We start from the raw sequence: 18,664 nt of genomic DNA, 5'->3' as shown, positions 1-18,664 counted from the left end.
ATGTACGTTGCAGTAGGTTCTGGGAGATGAAGATGCTTGCACAGGATAGAGTAGCATGGAGAGCTGCTGTCTCTGGAGTGAAGACCACAACAACAACCTGAAATTTTCTCGTTTCTCCGCATTACCCTCTATTTTTCTCCATTACACTGCCTTCTTTATGCAAGCACTGGTTACGTTGGTAAGGATGTCATCAGGCCATTGTAGACTCTACTGAGGCAGACTGGCTCACAACTGTTTTAACTGGTCCTTGACATTCTGGATACTGGCGCTCGGACGGAGTTGGCATCCACACCTGTTCTATCGGACACATATCTGAGGATCTTGTTGGCTGCATGAGTGCCTCAACACACACGCACAGTTCATGGAGACATGTGCCATTTGAGGACGAGCATTGTCCTGTTGAAAAATGGTACCGTGCGACTTTCACGTGAGAGATAACACATGAGGACGCAGGGTGTCCGTAATGTACCACTGTGCCCTCGGAGTTCCTTCAACCACTACTAGCCATGAGGTGAAGTCGAACGCGATGACTCCACACACAATGAGGGTAGGAGTAACACCGCTATGTCTCTCCAAAACATTCGAAGAACGGGACTTGTGACCAGTTCTCCGCCAGAATCGCCGACGATGATCATCCAAAGCAGTCAAGAAATGCAACTCGAGCGACACAATGCGACGCAATTCAGCGGGAGTCCATACTTCCCGATCAGGGCACCGCTCCAAACTTGTGGTGTTAGTGACAGCGTACACACCAGAATGGTAATTCCCTAATTCGACTGCTGTTAGTCTCTGACCTACGGTATGGGGTAACACGCAATACTGCAGCGACTAAATCACTTTTTCTCAGATGGCAGGTGCGGACGTGATGCTTTGTGCACAATACGGCGGTCTTCTGTTGTGTTGGCAGGCGTGCTCGACTGGAACCTTGATGACGAGTACGCCTGTCCTGACGTATGAGGTCTGTTCAAAATATTCTACGCTTGCCTTTTAATTGTCGTGCATGGCCTCCTTCGAAATACTCTCTTCCACACTTGGTACACCGCGCCCAACGCCGTTTCCACTTACGGAAGCAGTCTTGATACGCCCCTTGCTGGATTGTGTGAAGCGCCCTCTGCAAATTTTCTTTTATCTCGTCTATTGTTGAGAATCTTCGTGTTTTCAACGGGGTTTTCAACTTTGGAAATAAAAAAAATAGTCTGCAGGGACCAGATCTGGAGAGTATGGAGGATGAGGCAGCACCGTGATTTCGATTTTTGTGCAATAGTCACGCACCGACAGGGACGAATGAGCGGGTGCTTTATCGTGATGCAAAAGCCACGAATTGTCTCGCCACATTTCAGGCCATTTCCTGCTCACATTACCCAGCAGGCGTCGCAACACGTCCCGATAGGACCATCGATTAACAGTTTGTCCCTGTGGTACGAATTCATGATGAACAAATCCTTCAAAGTCAAAGAAAACTATCAGCAGTGCTTTGACATTTGATCTGACCTGATGAGATTTTTTTGGTCTTGGAGAATCTTTCCTGCCCCACTGTGAAGCGTGAACCTTGCTCTCAACATCATAACCGTAGACCAACGTCGCATCACCAGTTATGATTCTCTTAAGGAACATTTCGTTCTCATTTGTGCGATCCAAAAGCTCCTCACGGATTGCGAGGCGAAGGTCTTTCTACTCTTGACTTATCAGCTATGGGACGAACTTCGTGGCAATACGATCCGTTCCAAGATGCTGTGTCAGAATGTCATGACATCATCCAACTGAAATGTTACGTTCTTCTGCATTCTCTCGGACAGTCTGTCTTCGACTAGTGCGCACTATTTCGTTGAAGTTACTGACATGAGCGTCGTCTGTAGGCGTCGGGCGTCCTGAACGAGAGTCATCTTTAACTTCCGTCCTTCCATTTCTAAACCGTGTGAACCATTCGTAACACCGAGTAATGATAACTTTGTTTGTATTGAGCTAATCGTTAATAGCAGTTTTGTAATCTTTGCTGTTAATGTACTTCTTATTCGAGTGATTATTCATGTTAGCAATAACAGCTTTAGTCAGTTTATTATGCCGCGCACGGTAGACGCTAATTTAACTACATCTGCCTCTATTTTGGTTGCTACAATCAGCTCCTTTGTGGTTTTTTAAAAGACTGTATAATAAATTTATGACCTTTATTGATTACATGAAGCTCATCGGCGTCGAATGTGAACTCGCTTTCATTAACGCTTCTGGGGTAAAACTGAAAACTGTCTACTTGTATTCTCTCCGATCTACAGTCATCGTAGTAACTCTGCAGCCAGTCCAATTTCTTCTCTTGCCTGTTCTTTATTTTGTGGAATTCAACCTGTACCCTTCCTTCCAAATGTGAGTCCACTGTCTGAGAACTATGTCACATCATTCGACTGGATTCAGAGACATACAGTTTCTTTCGAAGTTTTCCACTACGGTCGTTTTACGGATATGAGAGGATCAGTGACTGCATGCTGCTAATTATTTGTCTTTAAACCATCTTGAAATACTTCCCTTAAATATGTACGCAGCGATACACCATCTTGAATGAGTTAATGTAGCTCCTTCGCTGTGTTCCCTTAGGAAAGTTGTCCAGACACAGACTTTGCAGACAGAGTTAGCCGCCTCCAGGGAGTCCACACATACAGGCACGTCTATATGACTACTGTATAGGTTACAATTACATGCTTGACGGAGGTTTCGTAGGACCACTTTCAGACTGTTTTCTGGCGTTGCACTCTCGAAAAGCAAGTGGGAAAAACGAACGCTTAAATCTTTACGTGCTAGCTCTGATTTATCTTATTTTATTACGGTGATTCACTCTCCTTGTCTAGGTGGGAATCAATAAAATATTTTTGCATTCTGAATAGAAATTTGGAGATTGAAATGTCATGAGAAATCTCACCGCGACGAGAAACGCCTTTGTATCAATGATTGCCAACCCAGCTTGCGTAACGTACTCATGAGACTCTCTCCCCTAATCCACGATAATACACAATGAGCACCCTGTCTTCGAACTTTTTTGTGTCCTCCATCAATCATATCTGGCATGTATCCCAAACTACGCAGCAGTTTTCCAGAAGAGAATGGACAAGTGAAATGTAGGCAATCTTTATAGTAGATTTGTCGCATTTCCAAGTTTTCTGTCAATAAATCGCAGTCTTCGGTTCGCCTTCCCCACAACGTATGATATGTGGTCGTTCCTATTTAAGTTATTCATAATCGTAATCCCAGGTATTTAGTTGCACTGACAGCATCTAAATTTGTGTGAGTCATCGCTTAACCGAAATCTAACGAATTCCTTTTAGTATTAGTGTGAATGACGTCACACTTTATTTTTAGGGTCAGTTACCACTTTTTGAATGATACAAATGTCTTTTCCAAATAATTTTGCAGTTGTTTTTGGCTTCTGATGACTTTATTAAACGGTAAACTGCAGCAGCATCCGCTAACAAACGGAGAGGGCTGCTCTGTTTGTCTCCTAAATCGTTTATATACACTCCTGGAAATTGAAATAAGAACACCGTGAATTCATTGTCCCAGGAAGGGGAAACTTTATTGACACATTCCTGGGGTCAGATACATCACATGATCACACTGACAGAACCACAGGCACATAGACACAGGCAACAGAGCATGCACAATGACGGCACTAGTACAGTGTATATTCACCTTTCGCAGCAATGCAGGCTGCTATTCTCCCATGGAGACGATCGTAGAGATGCTGGATGTAGTCCTGTGGAACGGCTTGCCATGCCATTTCCACCTGGCGCCTCAGTTGGACCAAAGTTCGTGCTGGACGTGCAGACCGCGTGAGACGACGCTTCATCCAGTCCCAAATATGCTCAATGGGGGACAGATCCGGAGATCTTGCTGGCCAGGGTAGTTGACTTACACCTTCTAGAGCACGTTGGGTGGCACGGGATACATGCGGACGTGCATTGTCCTGTTGGAACAGCAAGTTCCCTTGCCGGTCTAGGAATGGTAGAACGATGGGTTCGATGACGGTTTGGATGTACCGTGCACTATTCAGTGTCCCCTCGACGATCACCAGTGGTGTACGGCCAGTGTAGGAGATCGCTCCCCACACCATGATGTCGGGTGTTGGCCCTGTGTGCCTCGGTCGAATGCAGTCCTGATTGTGGCGCTCACCTGCACGGCGCCAAACACGCATACGACCATCATTGGCACCAAGGCAGAAGCGACTCTCATCGCTGAAGACGACACGTCTCCATTCGTCCCTCCATTCACGCCTGTCGCGACACCACTGGAGGCGGGCTGCACGATGTTGGGGCGTGAGCGGAAGACGGCCTAACGGTGTGCGGGACCGTAGCCCAGCTTCATGGAGACGGTTGCGAATGGTCCTCGCCGATACCCCAGGAGCAACAGTGTCCCTAATTTGCTGGGAAGTGGCGGTGCGGTCCCCTACGGCACTGCGTAGGATCCTACGGTCTTGGCGTGCATCCGTGCGTCGCTGCGGTCCGGTCCCAGGTCGACGGGCACGTGCACCTTCCGCCGACCACTGGCGACAACATCGATGTACTGTGGAGACCTCACGCCCCACGTGTTGAGCAATTCGGCGGTACGTCCACCCGGCCTCCCGCATGCCCACTATACGCCCTCGCTCAAAGTCCGTCAACTGCACATACGGTTCACGTCCACGCTGTCGCGGCATGCTACCAGTGTTAAAGACTGCGATGGAGCTCCGTATGCCACGGCAAACTGGCTGACACTGACGGCGGCGGTGCACAAATGCTGCGCAGCTAGCTCCATTCGACGGCCAACACCGCGGTTCCTGGTGTGTCCGCTGTGCCGTGCGTGTGATTATTGCTTGTACAGCCCTCTCGCAGTGTCCGGAGCAAGTATGGTGGGTCTGACACACCGGTGTCAATGTGTTCTTTTTTCCATTTCCAGGAGTGTAGATTAGGAACAGCATGGGTCCTATAACACTAACTTCGGTAACGCCAAATAACAATTTTTTTTATTCGATCTTTCTGTCAATTACTACGAACTGTGACCTCTCTGACAGGAAATTACGAATCCAGTCGCACAACTAAGACAATAACTTATTAGCGCGCTGTTTGATTAAAAGCCGATTGTGAGGACGGTGTCAAAAGCGTGGTAGAAATCTAGAGATATGGAATCAATGTGGGATCCTCTGTCGATAGCACTCACAAATTCTTGAGACAAAAGAACTAGTTGTGTCGCACAAGAACGATATTTTCTGGACCTGTCCTACGCGTCAATAGCTCATTTTTCTCGAGGTAATTCATAATGTCTCAACACAGTGCATGTTTCAAAATCCCCATTGCAAATCGACGTCAGCGATATGATTTGTAATTCAGTGGATTATTTCTATTTCCTTTCTTGTGTATTAGAGTGACCTGAGCAACTTTCCAGTCCTTAGACACGTATCTTTCGTCGAATGAGCCGATGTATATGCGTCAAACCTTCTTTTTAATTTCGACTTTGGAAGCGTGAGAAATCAAAGGAGGTCAGAACGTATAACCAAAGTTAGCCTGCTTCCCTGGTACTTTAAATATGATGCTGGCAACAATCAGAGCAAAATGCCTCGGACCTTTGGAGGTGACGGAGTCCCACCTCTAACTGACAAACCAGGGACTCCTAAGATACGACTTGGCAAGCAAATGGTAATGAGATGGGGAGCTATTAATATCAATGGGGGCTACTCTGGGAAGAAGGTAGAGCTGGCAGAGGCTGCAAGTAAGATGGCGCCGGACGTTTTAGCTGTTAGTGACATTCGGGTAAGGGGTGAGAAAGAAGAGGAAGTGGGAGAATACAAGGTCTACCTGTCAGGAGTCAAAGCAGGAATAGCACAATGGGGTGTAGGGCTTTACATCAGGAAAGAAATGGAACCCAGCGTAGTTGCAATAAGGTATGTAAACGAACGACTGATGTGGATAGATTTGACAGTGTCTAGCAAGAAAATTAGGATTGTGTCAGTGTATTCGCATTGTGAAGGGACAGATCAAGATAAGATGGATAGTTTTTATGAGGCACTCAGTGATGTAGTTGTTAGAGTAAAGGACAAGGACAGTGTTCTGCTCATGGGTGATTTTAACGCCAGGATTGGAAATCGAACAGAAGGGTATGAAAAGGTTATGGGTAAATTTGGAGAGGATATGGAGGCCAACAGGAACGGGAAACAACTCTTGGATTTCTGTGCCAGTATGGGCTTAGTAATCACAAACTCCTTTTTTAAACATAAGAACATTCACCGGTATACTTGGGAAGGCAGGGAACCAGATCTGTCATTGACTATATAATAACAGATCAGGAATTCAGGAAGGCTGTGAGGGACACACGTGTATTCAGGGGATTCTTTGATGACACTGATCATTATTTAATCTGCAGTGAAATTGGGATTGTGAGGCCGAAAGTGCAGGAGGTCAGGTCCATATGTAGGAGGATAAGAGTGGAGAAACTTCAGGATAAGGAAATCAGGCACAAGTACATAACAGCGATCTCAGAAAGGTACCAGTTAGTTGAATGTAGTCAATTACAGTCATTGGAAAAGGAATGGACAAGGTACAGGGACACAGTACTAGAAGTGGCTAAAGAATGTCTTGGAACAGTAGTGTGTAAAAGTAGGATGAGGCAAACAGCTTGGTGGAATGATACAGTCAAGGCAGTCTGTAAAAGGAAAAAGAAGGCGTATCAAAAATGGCTACATACCAGAACCCAGGTAGACAGAGAAAGTTATGTTGAAGAAAGAAACAAAGCCAAACAGATAATTGCAGCATCCAAGAAGAAATCGTGGGAAGACTTTGGAAACAGGTTGGAGACTATGGGTCAAACTGCTGGAAAACCATTCTGGAGTGTAATTAGCAGTCTTCGAAAGGGAGGTAAGAAGGAAATGACAAGTATTTTGGACAGGTCAGGAAAACTGCTGGTGAATCCTGTGGATGCCTTGGGCAGATGGAGGGAATATTTTGAAGAGTTGCTCAATGTAGGTGAAAATGCGATCAGTAATGTTTCAGATTTCGAGGTAGAATGGGATAGAAATGATGATGGAAATAGGATCACATTTGAGGAAGTGGAAAAAATGGTCAATAGATTGCAGTGCAATAAAGCGGCTGGGGTGGATGAAATTAAGTCGGAACTCATCAACTACAGTGGAATGTCAGGTCTTAAATGGCTACACAGGATAATTGAAATGGCCTGGGAGTCGGGACAGGTTCCATCAGACTGGACAAAAGCAGTAATCACACCAATCTTTAAACATGGAAACAGAAAAGATTGTAACAACTACAGAGGTATCTCTTTAATCAGCGTTGTGGGTAAAATCTTCTCAGGTATTGTTGAAAGGAAAGTGCGAATATTAGTTGAGGACCAATTGGATGAAAATCAGTGTGGGTTTAGGCCTCTTAGAGGTTGTCGAGACCAGATCTTTAGCTTACGGCAAATAATGGAGAAGTGTTATGAGTGGAACAGGGAATTGTATCTATGCTTTATAGATCTAGAAAAGGCATATGACCGGGTTCCTAGGAGGAAGTTATTGTCTGTTCTACAAGATTATGGAATAGGAGGCAAACTTTTGCAAGCAATTAAAGGTCTTTACATGGATGGTCAGGCAGTAGTTAGAGTTGACGGTAAATTGAGTTCATGGTTCAGAGTAGTTTCAGGGGTAAGACAAGGCTGCAACCTGTCTCCACTGTTGTTCATATTATTTATGGATCATATGTTGAAAACAATAGACTGGCTGGGTGAGATTAAGATATGTGAACACAAAATAAGCAGTCTTGCATATGCGGATGACTTAGTTGTGATGGCAGATTCGATTGAAAGTTTGCAAAGTAATATTTCAGAGCTAGATCAGAAATGTAAGGACTATGGTATGAAGATTAGCATCTCCAAAACGAAAGTAATGTCAGTGGGAAAGAAATATAAACGGATTGAGTGCCAAATAGGAGGAACAAAGTTAGAACAGGTGGACGGTTTCAAGTACTTAGGATGCATATTCTCACAGGATGGCAACATAGTGAAAGAACTGGAAGCGAGGTGTAGCAAAGCTAATGCAGTGAGCGCTCAGCAACGATCTACTCTCTTCTGCAAGAAGGAAGTCAGTACCAAGACTAAGTTATCTGTGCACCGTTCAATCTTTCGACCAACTTTGTTGTATGGGAGCGAAAGCTGGGTGGATTCAGGTTACCTTATCAACAAGGTTGAGGTTACGGATATGAAAGTAGCTAGGATGATTGCAGGTACTAGTAGATGGGAACAATGGCAGGAGGGTGTCCACAATGAGGAAATCAAAGAAAAACTGGGAATGAACTCTATAGATGTAGCAGTCAGGGTGAACAGGCTTAGATGGTGGGGTCATGTTACACGCATGGGAGAAGCAAGGCTACCCAAGAGACTCATGGATTCAGCAGTAGAGGGTAGGAGGAGTCGGGGCAGACCGAGGAGAAGGTACCTGGATTCGGTTAAGAATGATTTTGAAGTAATAGGTTTAACATCAGAAGAGGCACCAATGTTAGCACTGAATAGGGGATCATGGAGGAACTGTATAAGGGGGGCTATGCTCCAGACTGAACGCTGAAAGGCATAATCAGTCTTAAATGATGATGATGATGATGATGATGTGGGCGGAACTTCGTAGAGCTTAACACAATGAAAATGTATTCTGCTAGCAGGGGGAGGACAGATCCCACTGCCATACCGTCCGTTCGTTCATAATGTTTACCACGCGAGGTCAAACGGTTTGACGACAAACAGCCACACCAAGTCAAAGACATCAGGCTGTAATTGTTCCCAAAGAATGCTAATAGTCCATTCGATTGGTACATTTGATAAAGAGAGGAGCTTTATGGCAAAACTGACCTTTATAAGTCGGACGAAGTGAGTTGAATCCTTCACATACGATTGTGTGTTTCCCACAAGATGACGTAGTTTTCTGGCCAGATACTTCGCTAGATTGTAGGTGGGTGAGTAGATCCCATTAGCTGTATGAGGTGCATTCAGTTTCTAAGGCCTCCAATTTTTTTTCTCCGGGCTGGAAAGAGATAGAAACATGCGCATTGTTTTAAAATGAGGCCACGTTCATTGTCAATACGTCCCAGAGATGGCAGCACCGTACGGCAGACGGAATTTTACCGCCAGCGGCGAGAGTGAGAACTGTTTTAAGTACTTAAAATGGCGACGTTTTCCTTACTTGAACAGTGTGCAATCAATCGTTTTCTGAATTTACGTGGTGTGAAACCAATTGAAATTCATCGACAGTTGAAGGAGACATGTGGTGATGGAATTATGGATGTGTCGAAAGTGCGTTCATGGGTGCGACAGTTTAATGAAGGCAGAACATCGTGTGACAACAAACCGAAACAACCTCAGGCTCGCGCAAGCTGGTCTGACGACATGATCGAGAAAGTGGAGAGAATTGTTTTGGGGGATCGCCGAATGACTGTTGAACAGATCGCCTCCAGAGTTGGCATTTCTGTGGGTTCTGTGCACACAATCTTGCATGACGACCTGAAAATGCGAAAAGTGTCATCCAGGTGGGTGCCACGAATGCTGACGGATGACCACATCGCTGCCCGTGTGGCATGTTGCCAAGCAATGTTGACGCGCAACGACAGCATGAATGGGACTTTCTTTTCGTCGGTTGTGACAATGGATGAGAGGTGGGTGCCATTTTTCAATCCAGAAACAAAGCGCCAGTCAGCTCAATGGAAGCACATAGATTCACCACCACCAAAAAAATTTCGGCTACCCGCCTGTGCTGAAAAAATGATGGTGTCCATGTTCTGGGACAGCGAGGGCGTAATCCTTACCCATTGCGTTCCAAAGGGCACTATGGTAACAGGTGCATCCTACGAAACGTTTTGAACAAATTCCTTCCTGCACTGCAACAAAAACGTCCGGGAAGGGCTGCGTGTGCGCTGTTTCACCAAGACAACGCACCCGCACATCGAGCTAACGTTACGCAACAGTTTCGTCTCCTTTATTATCTTTCTATCGGATCCATCATCAAATCGACCATTTTCGATTTAAATTGGGTAGTATCCAAGACAAATGTGCTGTTTCCTTTATTAGCCTCGAGAATCACAATGTGCTTATATATCTTAAGTTCTTCTACAGGCGTTCTTTCTTGTATGGTACCACTCTTTGTATGATTCTGACTGTTTCTTGGCTTATCTTTTCGGTATCTACCCGTGGGGCCTGTTGGAGTGCCGCTTCAACAAACTTAATAGTTTGTTCTGCAGAGGTCCTTGTAAGCATCAATGCAAAGATTTTTGACGACAAACTTACGGCGGTTCACTTTATATCTAGTCCTATCCTTGTACCATCTATCTCCCTTGTTAGTTCCTCGAATTCCTTCTTTTGGAGAGTGCAGAACAAGTTTACGTACAGGCTTGTCTGTGTGTTCCGGACCGATCTGTCACCGATGGTTTGAACGATATGCATAGCTGGTTCTGGTGTCTGTCGTCGATGTCCAGGCTGCTACAAAATTCTTGAATCGTTTCCATGAACATAGCATGGCAGGCCTGTTCTTAGATTCCTCTCATTTTCCTGCTATCCAGCTGGGGCCGAATCTCGAGAAATGTAGGGGTTGGGGTGGGTTGTTTGGGGAAGGAGACCAAACAGCGAGGTCATCGGTCTCATCAGATTAGAGAAGGAAGCCGGTCATGGTCTTTCAAAGGAACCATCCTGGCATTTGTCTGGAACGATTTAGGGAAGTCATGGAAAACTTAAATCAGGATGGTCGGACGAGGGACTGAACCGGCATCCTTCAGAATGCGAGTCCCGTGTGATAACCACTGCGCCACCTCGCTCGATGGACTGTAGGAATAATTACGTTGCGGTCCTGGCACCTCTTAAGAAACGCCAAATCATTAAGTAATTTTCCTTCCCCTTCTTCAATAGTTCCCCCATTCGTACGTGGTAGTAACTTCCTGCCCTTACAAGCCACTGCTGTAAATACGCGGGCTTCCACAGACTGTGTCAAGTAACGGCGCAATTCCGTTCCTGGACGTGAAAGTCTACGTAACTCCCGATGCCAAACTGTGACCCAACGTCTACCGGAAGACAATCACACTAACCGGTAACTACCCTCTGAATCCTACCGTCATCCGGCTCAGGAGTGTTCCGACCTACATACGCGTTCCTCCCAAGCCCACCGCATTAGTGCGGACATTACCAAACTAGAATTGAAAGAGTGCCAAAGTGTACGACAGCAGAAGAAAAAGAAGAGCTACAAAATTCAGCAGGATCGACAAAGATACGCAGACACCGCGCGTAATGCATGCCTGAACATACATGCAGATGCTAGTCGAGACTGTACGTAGCGCTGTTGTTTCTGACCACTTATAGCAACTGAGGAATACTCTCGACGCGCCTTGGTCAGAACAATGTTCTGTGTAGCTGTGTGTGCATTATGTCGGAGCTTAGTAAATTCGAACGTAGGCAAATTGTTGGCGCTCGTAAGGTGGGTGCTTCCCTAACCAATGCAGAAGAAGAGTTGGGTGTTTCAAGAGGCACAGTATCGAAGATTTAATCTGCATACGGGAAAAGCGGAAAAACACCATCCCCTTAGTCACAACGCGGACGAAAGTGTATGTTGAGTGATCGTGACAGACAGTCGTCGAAGTGGAATGTGGCGAAAAATAAGAGGAGGAAGGCTGTAAAAGTCACTGCAGTACTGAATGTCGCACTCGCGAACCCTGTGGGCGCCAAAACAACGCGAAGGGAGCTCCATAAGCAGGGAATTGCAGCGCGAGCCCGAATTCCAAAGCCATTCACCAGTGACGTAAATGTCCCTAAGAGAAAAACGTGGTGCCGAAGCCATAAAAACTGAGTTATGGAACAATGGAAAAGAGTTATTTGGCCGGTTGAGTCTTGTTTCACACTGTTTCCAACTTCTGGAAGAGTGCTTGCTGCCAAGAGTGAAACGTAGGTGGCGTTCGGTGATGATTTGGGCAGCAGTTCGTGGTTCTCCGTGGACTCCATAGTTACGTTGCAAGGTCGCATTACTGCCAAGATTTATGTGACCATTTTAGCTGATCAAGTTAATCCCACGGTACAATATCTGTTCCCAAATGGCGAGTCTGAGTTCCAAGACAACAGGTCCCTTGTTCACACGGCTCGCATCGTCCAGGGCTGGTTTTGTGAGCAGGAGGGTGAATTGTAGCATCTCCCTGGCCACCAGAATCGCCAGAGCTCAATATTACCGGGTCTTCGTGATCTACTTTGGAGAGAAGGTTGCCTGATCGCTATACACATCGATTATCGTTTCCCGTACTTGACACTATTTTGCAGGAAGAGGAGTATAAGATTCCCTTGCAAACCATAAACGACCTGTATTCATCCATTCCGAGTCGGTTAGAAGCTGTTTTGAACACCAGCAGTGTCCCTACACTATATTACGCATGGTAATGTGGTGTGTTTTTAATGTTTTCATATTTTTGTCCACCCCTGTACATTATGTCAACAGCGTCACTGATAGAGGAAGCAAGGTGGTTTGCCAAAGAGGCTGCGAACTATTCTTATGGAGTGGCTGTAGGATCCAAAATTTGATAGGTTCCACTAAAGATACGGTAAAAAGTCTCAACACAACAGGTGTATACTAGTTACACTGTGATTGTGGTGCCACCTACATTGGGGAAACCGGAAGGCCTGTTCTACCCACGTGGTGGGTTGGGCGTTATTTTCGACTGGGGCAGCACAACAAACATTTGCAGAACACCATACGGGCTGTGAGTTGCCTACAACATTTCCGAAAGCTTGTGCACTTGTAAGACAGCCAAGGGTGCGCACACGCAAAATAAGAGTGGCAGTTATAATCCAGAAGCAGCCTGACAGCACCACTTGAGAGAACGGCTGAAGCTTCCTCGTGTTCTAGTTGTCAGCAACCCCTGTACAACTGGCCAGTTGTGACTGCAGTGCTGCAGTCTCACCAGATATTGCAGTGACCAGCTAAATAGACAGTGTATTCACAACTGGCGTCGATTTACTGTGATTAAAAGCAGCAGAACATGACTCCCATAACCTTCTCTCTGGTTGATGGTGGGCTTCCAATTGCCAGCAAGCTGGGCAACATGGGAATAGTCAGTCATACGTACATTCCTTTCCCTTAACACGGACCAGTGACGTTTTAGGGGCAATAAAATCTAAGCTGCAAACCAAGATGGTGACCCTTTGCTCACACCTCCAAGCGGTGTTGTGATGATGATGTTTGGTTTGTGGGGCGCTCAACTGCGTGGTTATCAACGCCCGTCCAAGCGGTGTTGGCTTTGGTGATGCAGCTTGAAACTGTTGCCAATGGGCATCACTGTAGGGGGCTTAATGGAGCGATCCGAAGGATGTCCAGCACGACCCACATGTCCCCAATTGGTTCCCACCGATGATCAAGTGAGAGGTCATTCCAAGACGTAGCCTGCAGTGAAATACTTTCCAGAGGGCCGATCGGAGGGCCTCCCCAGTTCGTCTGAAGAACAGATTTCGGGCCCTGTCTGTGCCTGACAAAGTCTCCGAGCCAGATGAAATCGCTCGCCCTGTTCCAGAGGAATCCTCTCTGTCTACAAGGTCTGGGCATTCGTAGAGGGTGGGATTACTGATAGTTGGGACCTCCAACGTTAGGTGCATAATGAGTCTCATTATGGGATACGGCTATGAAGGAGGGGAAGAAATCCATTGTGTACTGCGTGTCCACACTGGGCGGAGTCATTCCAGATGTCGAACGGGTGCCACCGGATACCATGAAGAGCACAAGGTGCAGTCCACTGCTTGTACTGGCTCATGTCGGTATTAATGACGTATGTCGCTTTGGATCGGAAGAGATACTTTCTGGTTTCGGATGGCTAGCTGAAGTAGTAAAGACAACCAATCTTGCTTGCGAGATGAAGGCGGAGTTCACCATCTGTAGCATCGTCGACAGATCCAACTGTAGTCAATTAGTACAGAGCCAAGTAGAGGGTCTGAATCAGAGGCTCAGACCGCTCTGCGACCGTGTCGACTTAGCGCCATATGGTGGTCGGTTTGCAGTTTCTCATAAATAGATCAGGAGTCCACCACACACACGAAGTGCCTAACCTTGTAGCGAGGGCTGTATTGGGCGGTCTGGACGTTTATAAGGTTACTGGGTCTCGGGAAAGTGCAGAAAGATCTTCACTTTCGAAGTACGAATATAGAAAGAGGGTAGATATAGAAACAATCAATGTTGTAGTTGTAAACTCTCGTAGCTGCGTTGGAAGAGGACCAGAACTTCAAGCGTTAATAGAAAGCACTGAATCTCAAATAGTTATAGGTACGGAAAGCTGGCTAAAGCCGGAAATAAGTTCAGCTGAAATTTTAAGAAAGGACCTAACCGTGCTCAGAAAGGATAGATTAAATACGGTTCATGGTGGAGTGTTTGGTGCTATCAGATATAGTTTACCTTGTGAAACTGAAGCAGATAGTTCCTGTGAGTTACTATGGGTAGAGGTTATACTTGACAACCGGAATGAATTAATAATGTGTTCCTTTTACCGACCCTCCTCGAGTCAGATGATATAGTTGCTGAACGGTTCAAAGAAAACTATAGTGTCATTTCAGATAGGTATACCACTCATACAATTAAAGTTGGTGTTGACTTCAATCTACGTCCGATATTCAGGCGAAAAAACATGTCTAAAATCGGTGGTAGGCATAAAACGACGTCCGAATGCGTTCTCAGAAAACTATTTTGGACAAGTAGTTCAGGAGCTCACCCGAACTGTAAATGGTAGGAAAAATATACTTGAATTCATAGCAACAAATAATTCAGAGCACATAGGGAGCATCACGACGGATACAGGGGTTAGTGACACCAAGGACTGAATAGTGTAACATCCAAACCCACCAAAAACAAACGCAAAATAGATTTGTTTAAAAAAGTAAATAAAAATACGTCTGACGCTTGCCTAAGGGAAATTCTCCGTGCCAAATCTGATTATGTAAGCATAGAAAGTGGTTTAAATTCAAAGAAATAGAAACGACGGCAATTGAGATATATAACAAACAAATTAATAAGAGGTACACAAAACAGGTCAGAACATGGTTGCAGAAGCAATGAAAATAGCTTGTCAAATTTAAAAGAACACAAAACCCCCGACATTGAGGGAGTTTTACAGAAGCTCGGAATTTAGCACAAACTTCAGTGCGAGATGTTTTAATAGTTTTCACAGCCAAACTCTGTATCGAAATCTGGCAGAAGACTCAAAAAGATTCTGGTTGTATGTAAAATAAACCAGTAGCAAGGCGCAATCAATACCTTCAATGCACGATAACAATGGTGATGTTATTGATGACAGTGCCACTAAAACTGAGTTACTAAAGACGATTTTCCGAAATTCCTTCACAAAAGAAGACGAAGTAAATATTCCAGAATTTGAATCAAGAACAACTGGCAACATGAGTAACTTACAAGTAGATACCCTCGGTGTAGCGAAGCAGCTCATAAAACCAAGAAAGGCAAGCTTCATTTGTGGTTGCAGTTTTTGCACATCCTGTTTCAGACACCATCAGAAAATGGCCGCGTTTGAATTTCGTTGTTCATTTCTTAACTGTGTAAGAGCAAGGTAGGTCACTCTTGCACAAATGTTGAATTAATATTCGTTGGCCAAAACAAAGATTTTTTTGTGACGGCACAGTATTCAATTTATCGATATGAACGGTACACGAAGCGCATCTACATTTTAAAAAGCTCTACAAATGAAACTATTCCGCAGATCTGATAGACATTTCACTTACGTTATTACGCAACACATACGAACCTGACAAAACTGAAATTTTGCTGATATCGATAGCATTTATGTGAAAAGATGAGAAAAATTCACGTTGCCAACGTACTAACACTCTATCATCTCCCAAGCCTGCTTCTCTCTCTCTCCTCCCAGTATTCATTCAGTGACCCCCCTCTCCTCTCTCCCCCCCCCCCCCCCCCACACACACATTATGTTTGCATGCGAAACTTGTTCAAAACGGAAGCAGAATTTCAAACGCGATTTTCGTTATCGTGTTCTCACATTATGTCCTGAATCGATTTTGCAAGCCCGTTCAAATACCGGTTTTTCGAGCATCTGTTGTTTTACAGAAATAGCGGCTGTAAATCAGCTGTCTCAATTTCGTAGGCGAGATTAAGTGAGGTTATCAGTATGGTATGTTTTACAATAAAGAGAGTGTGGTTATCCGACGGATCTCAGTGAGCTCATAAGGAAGATGACGATAAGGATAATGCGATTTTTCAAGATGAGTTCTTAAAAAATCTTATCCAAGTCAGTTAAACGCGTGAAAAACTATTTCATTACTCCCACCTCATCGCGCTGTCTTGGAAATAAGTGCGAAGTGGTCTCTGCTGGATCATTATTCTACTCCAGCATTTTTGGAAACTTTGAATTTTTTGTAAAATTCCGAGTGAGTAAATATACGTTTGTACTCCTGTACACAGAACTAACGAATGTCTTATCACTGGCTGCCGACTGTGTACAACAACCTTTGGCAGTAGAAGTCTGAGCACAGCTTTTTGTAGTTTAGCCATTTACGCAGGATACAGGACACAGTTGTATTTCAGCTTATGGAGAACTGGAATGGCTAGAAAACTTGCGAATGACGAAATACACAATCGCGTTCTTGTGCATAGGATTAGCTAATGTTTTGTCATCAGCCATTGATTGTGTGCGGTAACCTTTGTTTCTAAACGAGAGATAGGATATAGCATTTTATAAATCAGCCGTTTGCCACTAGAAGATAGGGTGGGTGGGTGTAGTAATTTGCAAATGAGCGAGCCACGAAGGATACAGGATTGTTGCAAAACAGATTTTGCTTATTCAGCACATATATTAATTAGCATATAAATACGTATTTCCATCTCTCAAGAAGGTAAAATGTTGAATAATGGCAATAAATTAATTATTCTTTAGCTTCACTAGGTACATAATTTCGTCTGCAGAATGAAAAGTAAAAAAGTACAAACCTGAAAATCTAATTGCGACTCAAATGCGGTAGAGTGTTTATGCGAAGCGAAAATCGACCGTGAGAGCATAATCCAGCAGCCAAGCCTCCATTTCTAATATCGATATTGGAGTGTTTACACGACCAACGCGAAGCGGTTTTGGGAAATAGATTTACGGAAAAACTGGATTTGGAAGACAGCGTAAACGCAGCGAGATAGGGAGCTGGAGAAATTGAGAGGTAGAGCGCCAACAGTGTACGCTGTGACAAGTATAACAGTTCGTTACGTCATAACGGGAGGAATTCAGACACCAGGAAAGTGAGGACGCGATAAATTAGCAGGAGCGTCGCTGTCCGCCGCAGACGGTAATCGTGAGGCAGCTCACCTGTGACGGTGTTGACGGTGTTCTCCGCCATGTCAGCGTCGTGCGCCGCGCGAGCCCTCTGGCGAGGCACTGCCAGAGGCGACGCCTCCGCCTTATCGCCGCCTTCGACAGCGCTGTCTATCGCCCGTGATTCACAGCCGAACACGGCGCGCGCATCACGCCTCAATTACTTGCCGGCTCTGCGGCCGCACACTCGCCGTTATCACGTCGCTGCGTGTCACGGAGCAGCGTTCTGTTTATTTGTCCGAGTGGGGTGCCGATAAGCGACCATCGGCGTTGTCGTCTGAGGGGCGTGGCGTCGAATGCAATGATCCGAGCGAGTCCTACTGCAGTGTTTTCCAACTTGAGGGATAAAATACACTACTGGCCATTAACATTGCTACACCACGAAGACGACGTGCTACAGACGCGAAATTTAACCGACAGGATCTGCAAATGATTAGCTTTTCAGAGTATTCACACAAGGCTGGCGCCGGTGGCGACACCTACAACGTGCTGACACGAGGAAAGTTTCCAACCGATTTCTCATACACAAACAGCAGTTGACCGGCGTTGCTTGGTGAAACGTTGTTGTGATGCCTCGTGTAAGGAGGAGAAATGCATACCATCACGTTTCCGACTTTGATAAAGGTCGGATTGTAGCCTGTCGCGATTGCGGTTTATCGTATCGCGACATTGCTGCTCGCATTGGTCGAGATCTAATGACTGTTAGCAGAATATGGAATCGGTGGGTTCAGGAGGGTAATATGGAACGCCGTGCTGGGTCCCAACGGCCTCGTACGAGTAGCACTCGAGATGACAGGCATCTTATCCGCATGGCTGTAGCGGATCGTGCAGCCACGTCTCGATCCCTGAGTCAACAGATCAGGACGTTTGTAAGACAACAACCATCTGCACGAACAGTTCGACGACGTTTGCAGCAGCATGGACTATCAGCTCAGAGACCGTGGCTGCGGTTACCCTTACCGCTGCATCACAGACAGATTTCAGCAGGATAATGCACGACCGCATGTTGCAGGTCCTGTACGGGCCATTCTGGATACAGAAAATGCTCGACTGCTGCCCTGTCCAGCACGTTCTCCAGATCTCTCACCAACTGAAAACGTCTGGTCAATGGTGGCCGAGCAACTGGCTCGTCACAATACGCCAGTCACTACTCTTGATGAACTGTGGTATCGTGTTGAAGCTGCATGGGCAGCTGTACCTGTACGCGCCATCCAAGCTCTGTTTGACTCAATGCCCAGACGTATCAAGTCTGTTATTACTGCTAGAGGTGGTTGTTCTGGGTACTGATTTCTCCGGATCTATGCACCAAAATTGCGTGAAAATATAGTCACATGTCAGTT

At 45.6% G+C, this 18,664-nt stretch overlaps 1 protein-coding gene across 1 annotated transcript in view; it reads right to left on the bottom strand.

The window, feature by feature from the left end:
* Positions 1 to 17,484, bottom strand: part of LOC126095278 (uncharacterized) — an 82,989-nt gene extending 65,505 nt beyond the window's left edge. The window contains exon 1 of the mRNA XM_049910036.1: positions 17,319 to 17,484. Coding sequence (XP_049765993.1) covers positions 17,319 to 17,349 — 31 coding nt within the window. The 5' untranslated portion in view covers positions 17,350 to 17,484. The remainder of the gene's footprint in view (positions 1 to 17,318) is intronic.
* Between the last annotated feature and the right edge of the window lie 1,180 nt (positions 17,485 to 18,664).

Source organism: Schistocerca cancellata, chromosome 8 (assembly GCF_023864275.1).
Source record: "Schistocerca cancellata isolate TAMUIC-IGC-003103 chromosome 8, iqSchCanc2.1, whole genome shotgun sequence".
NCBI lineage: Eukaryota > Metazoa > Arthropoda > Insecta > Orthoptera > Acrididae > Schistocerca > Schistocerca cancellata.
The sequence above is the reverse complement of the archived record's forward strand: the minus strand, read 5'-3'. Positions and strand labels throughout refer to the sequence as shown.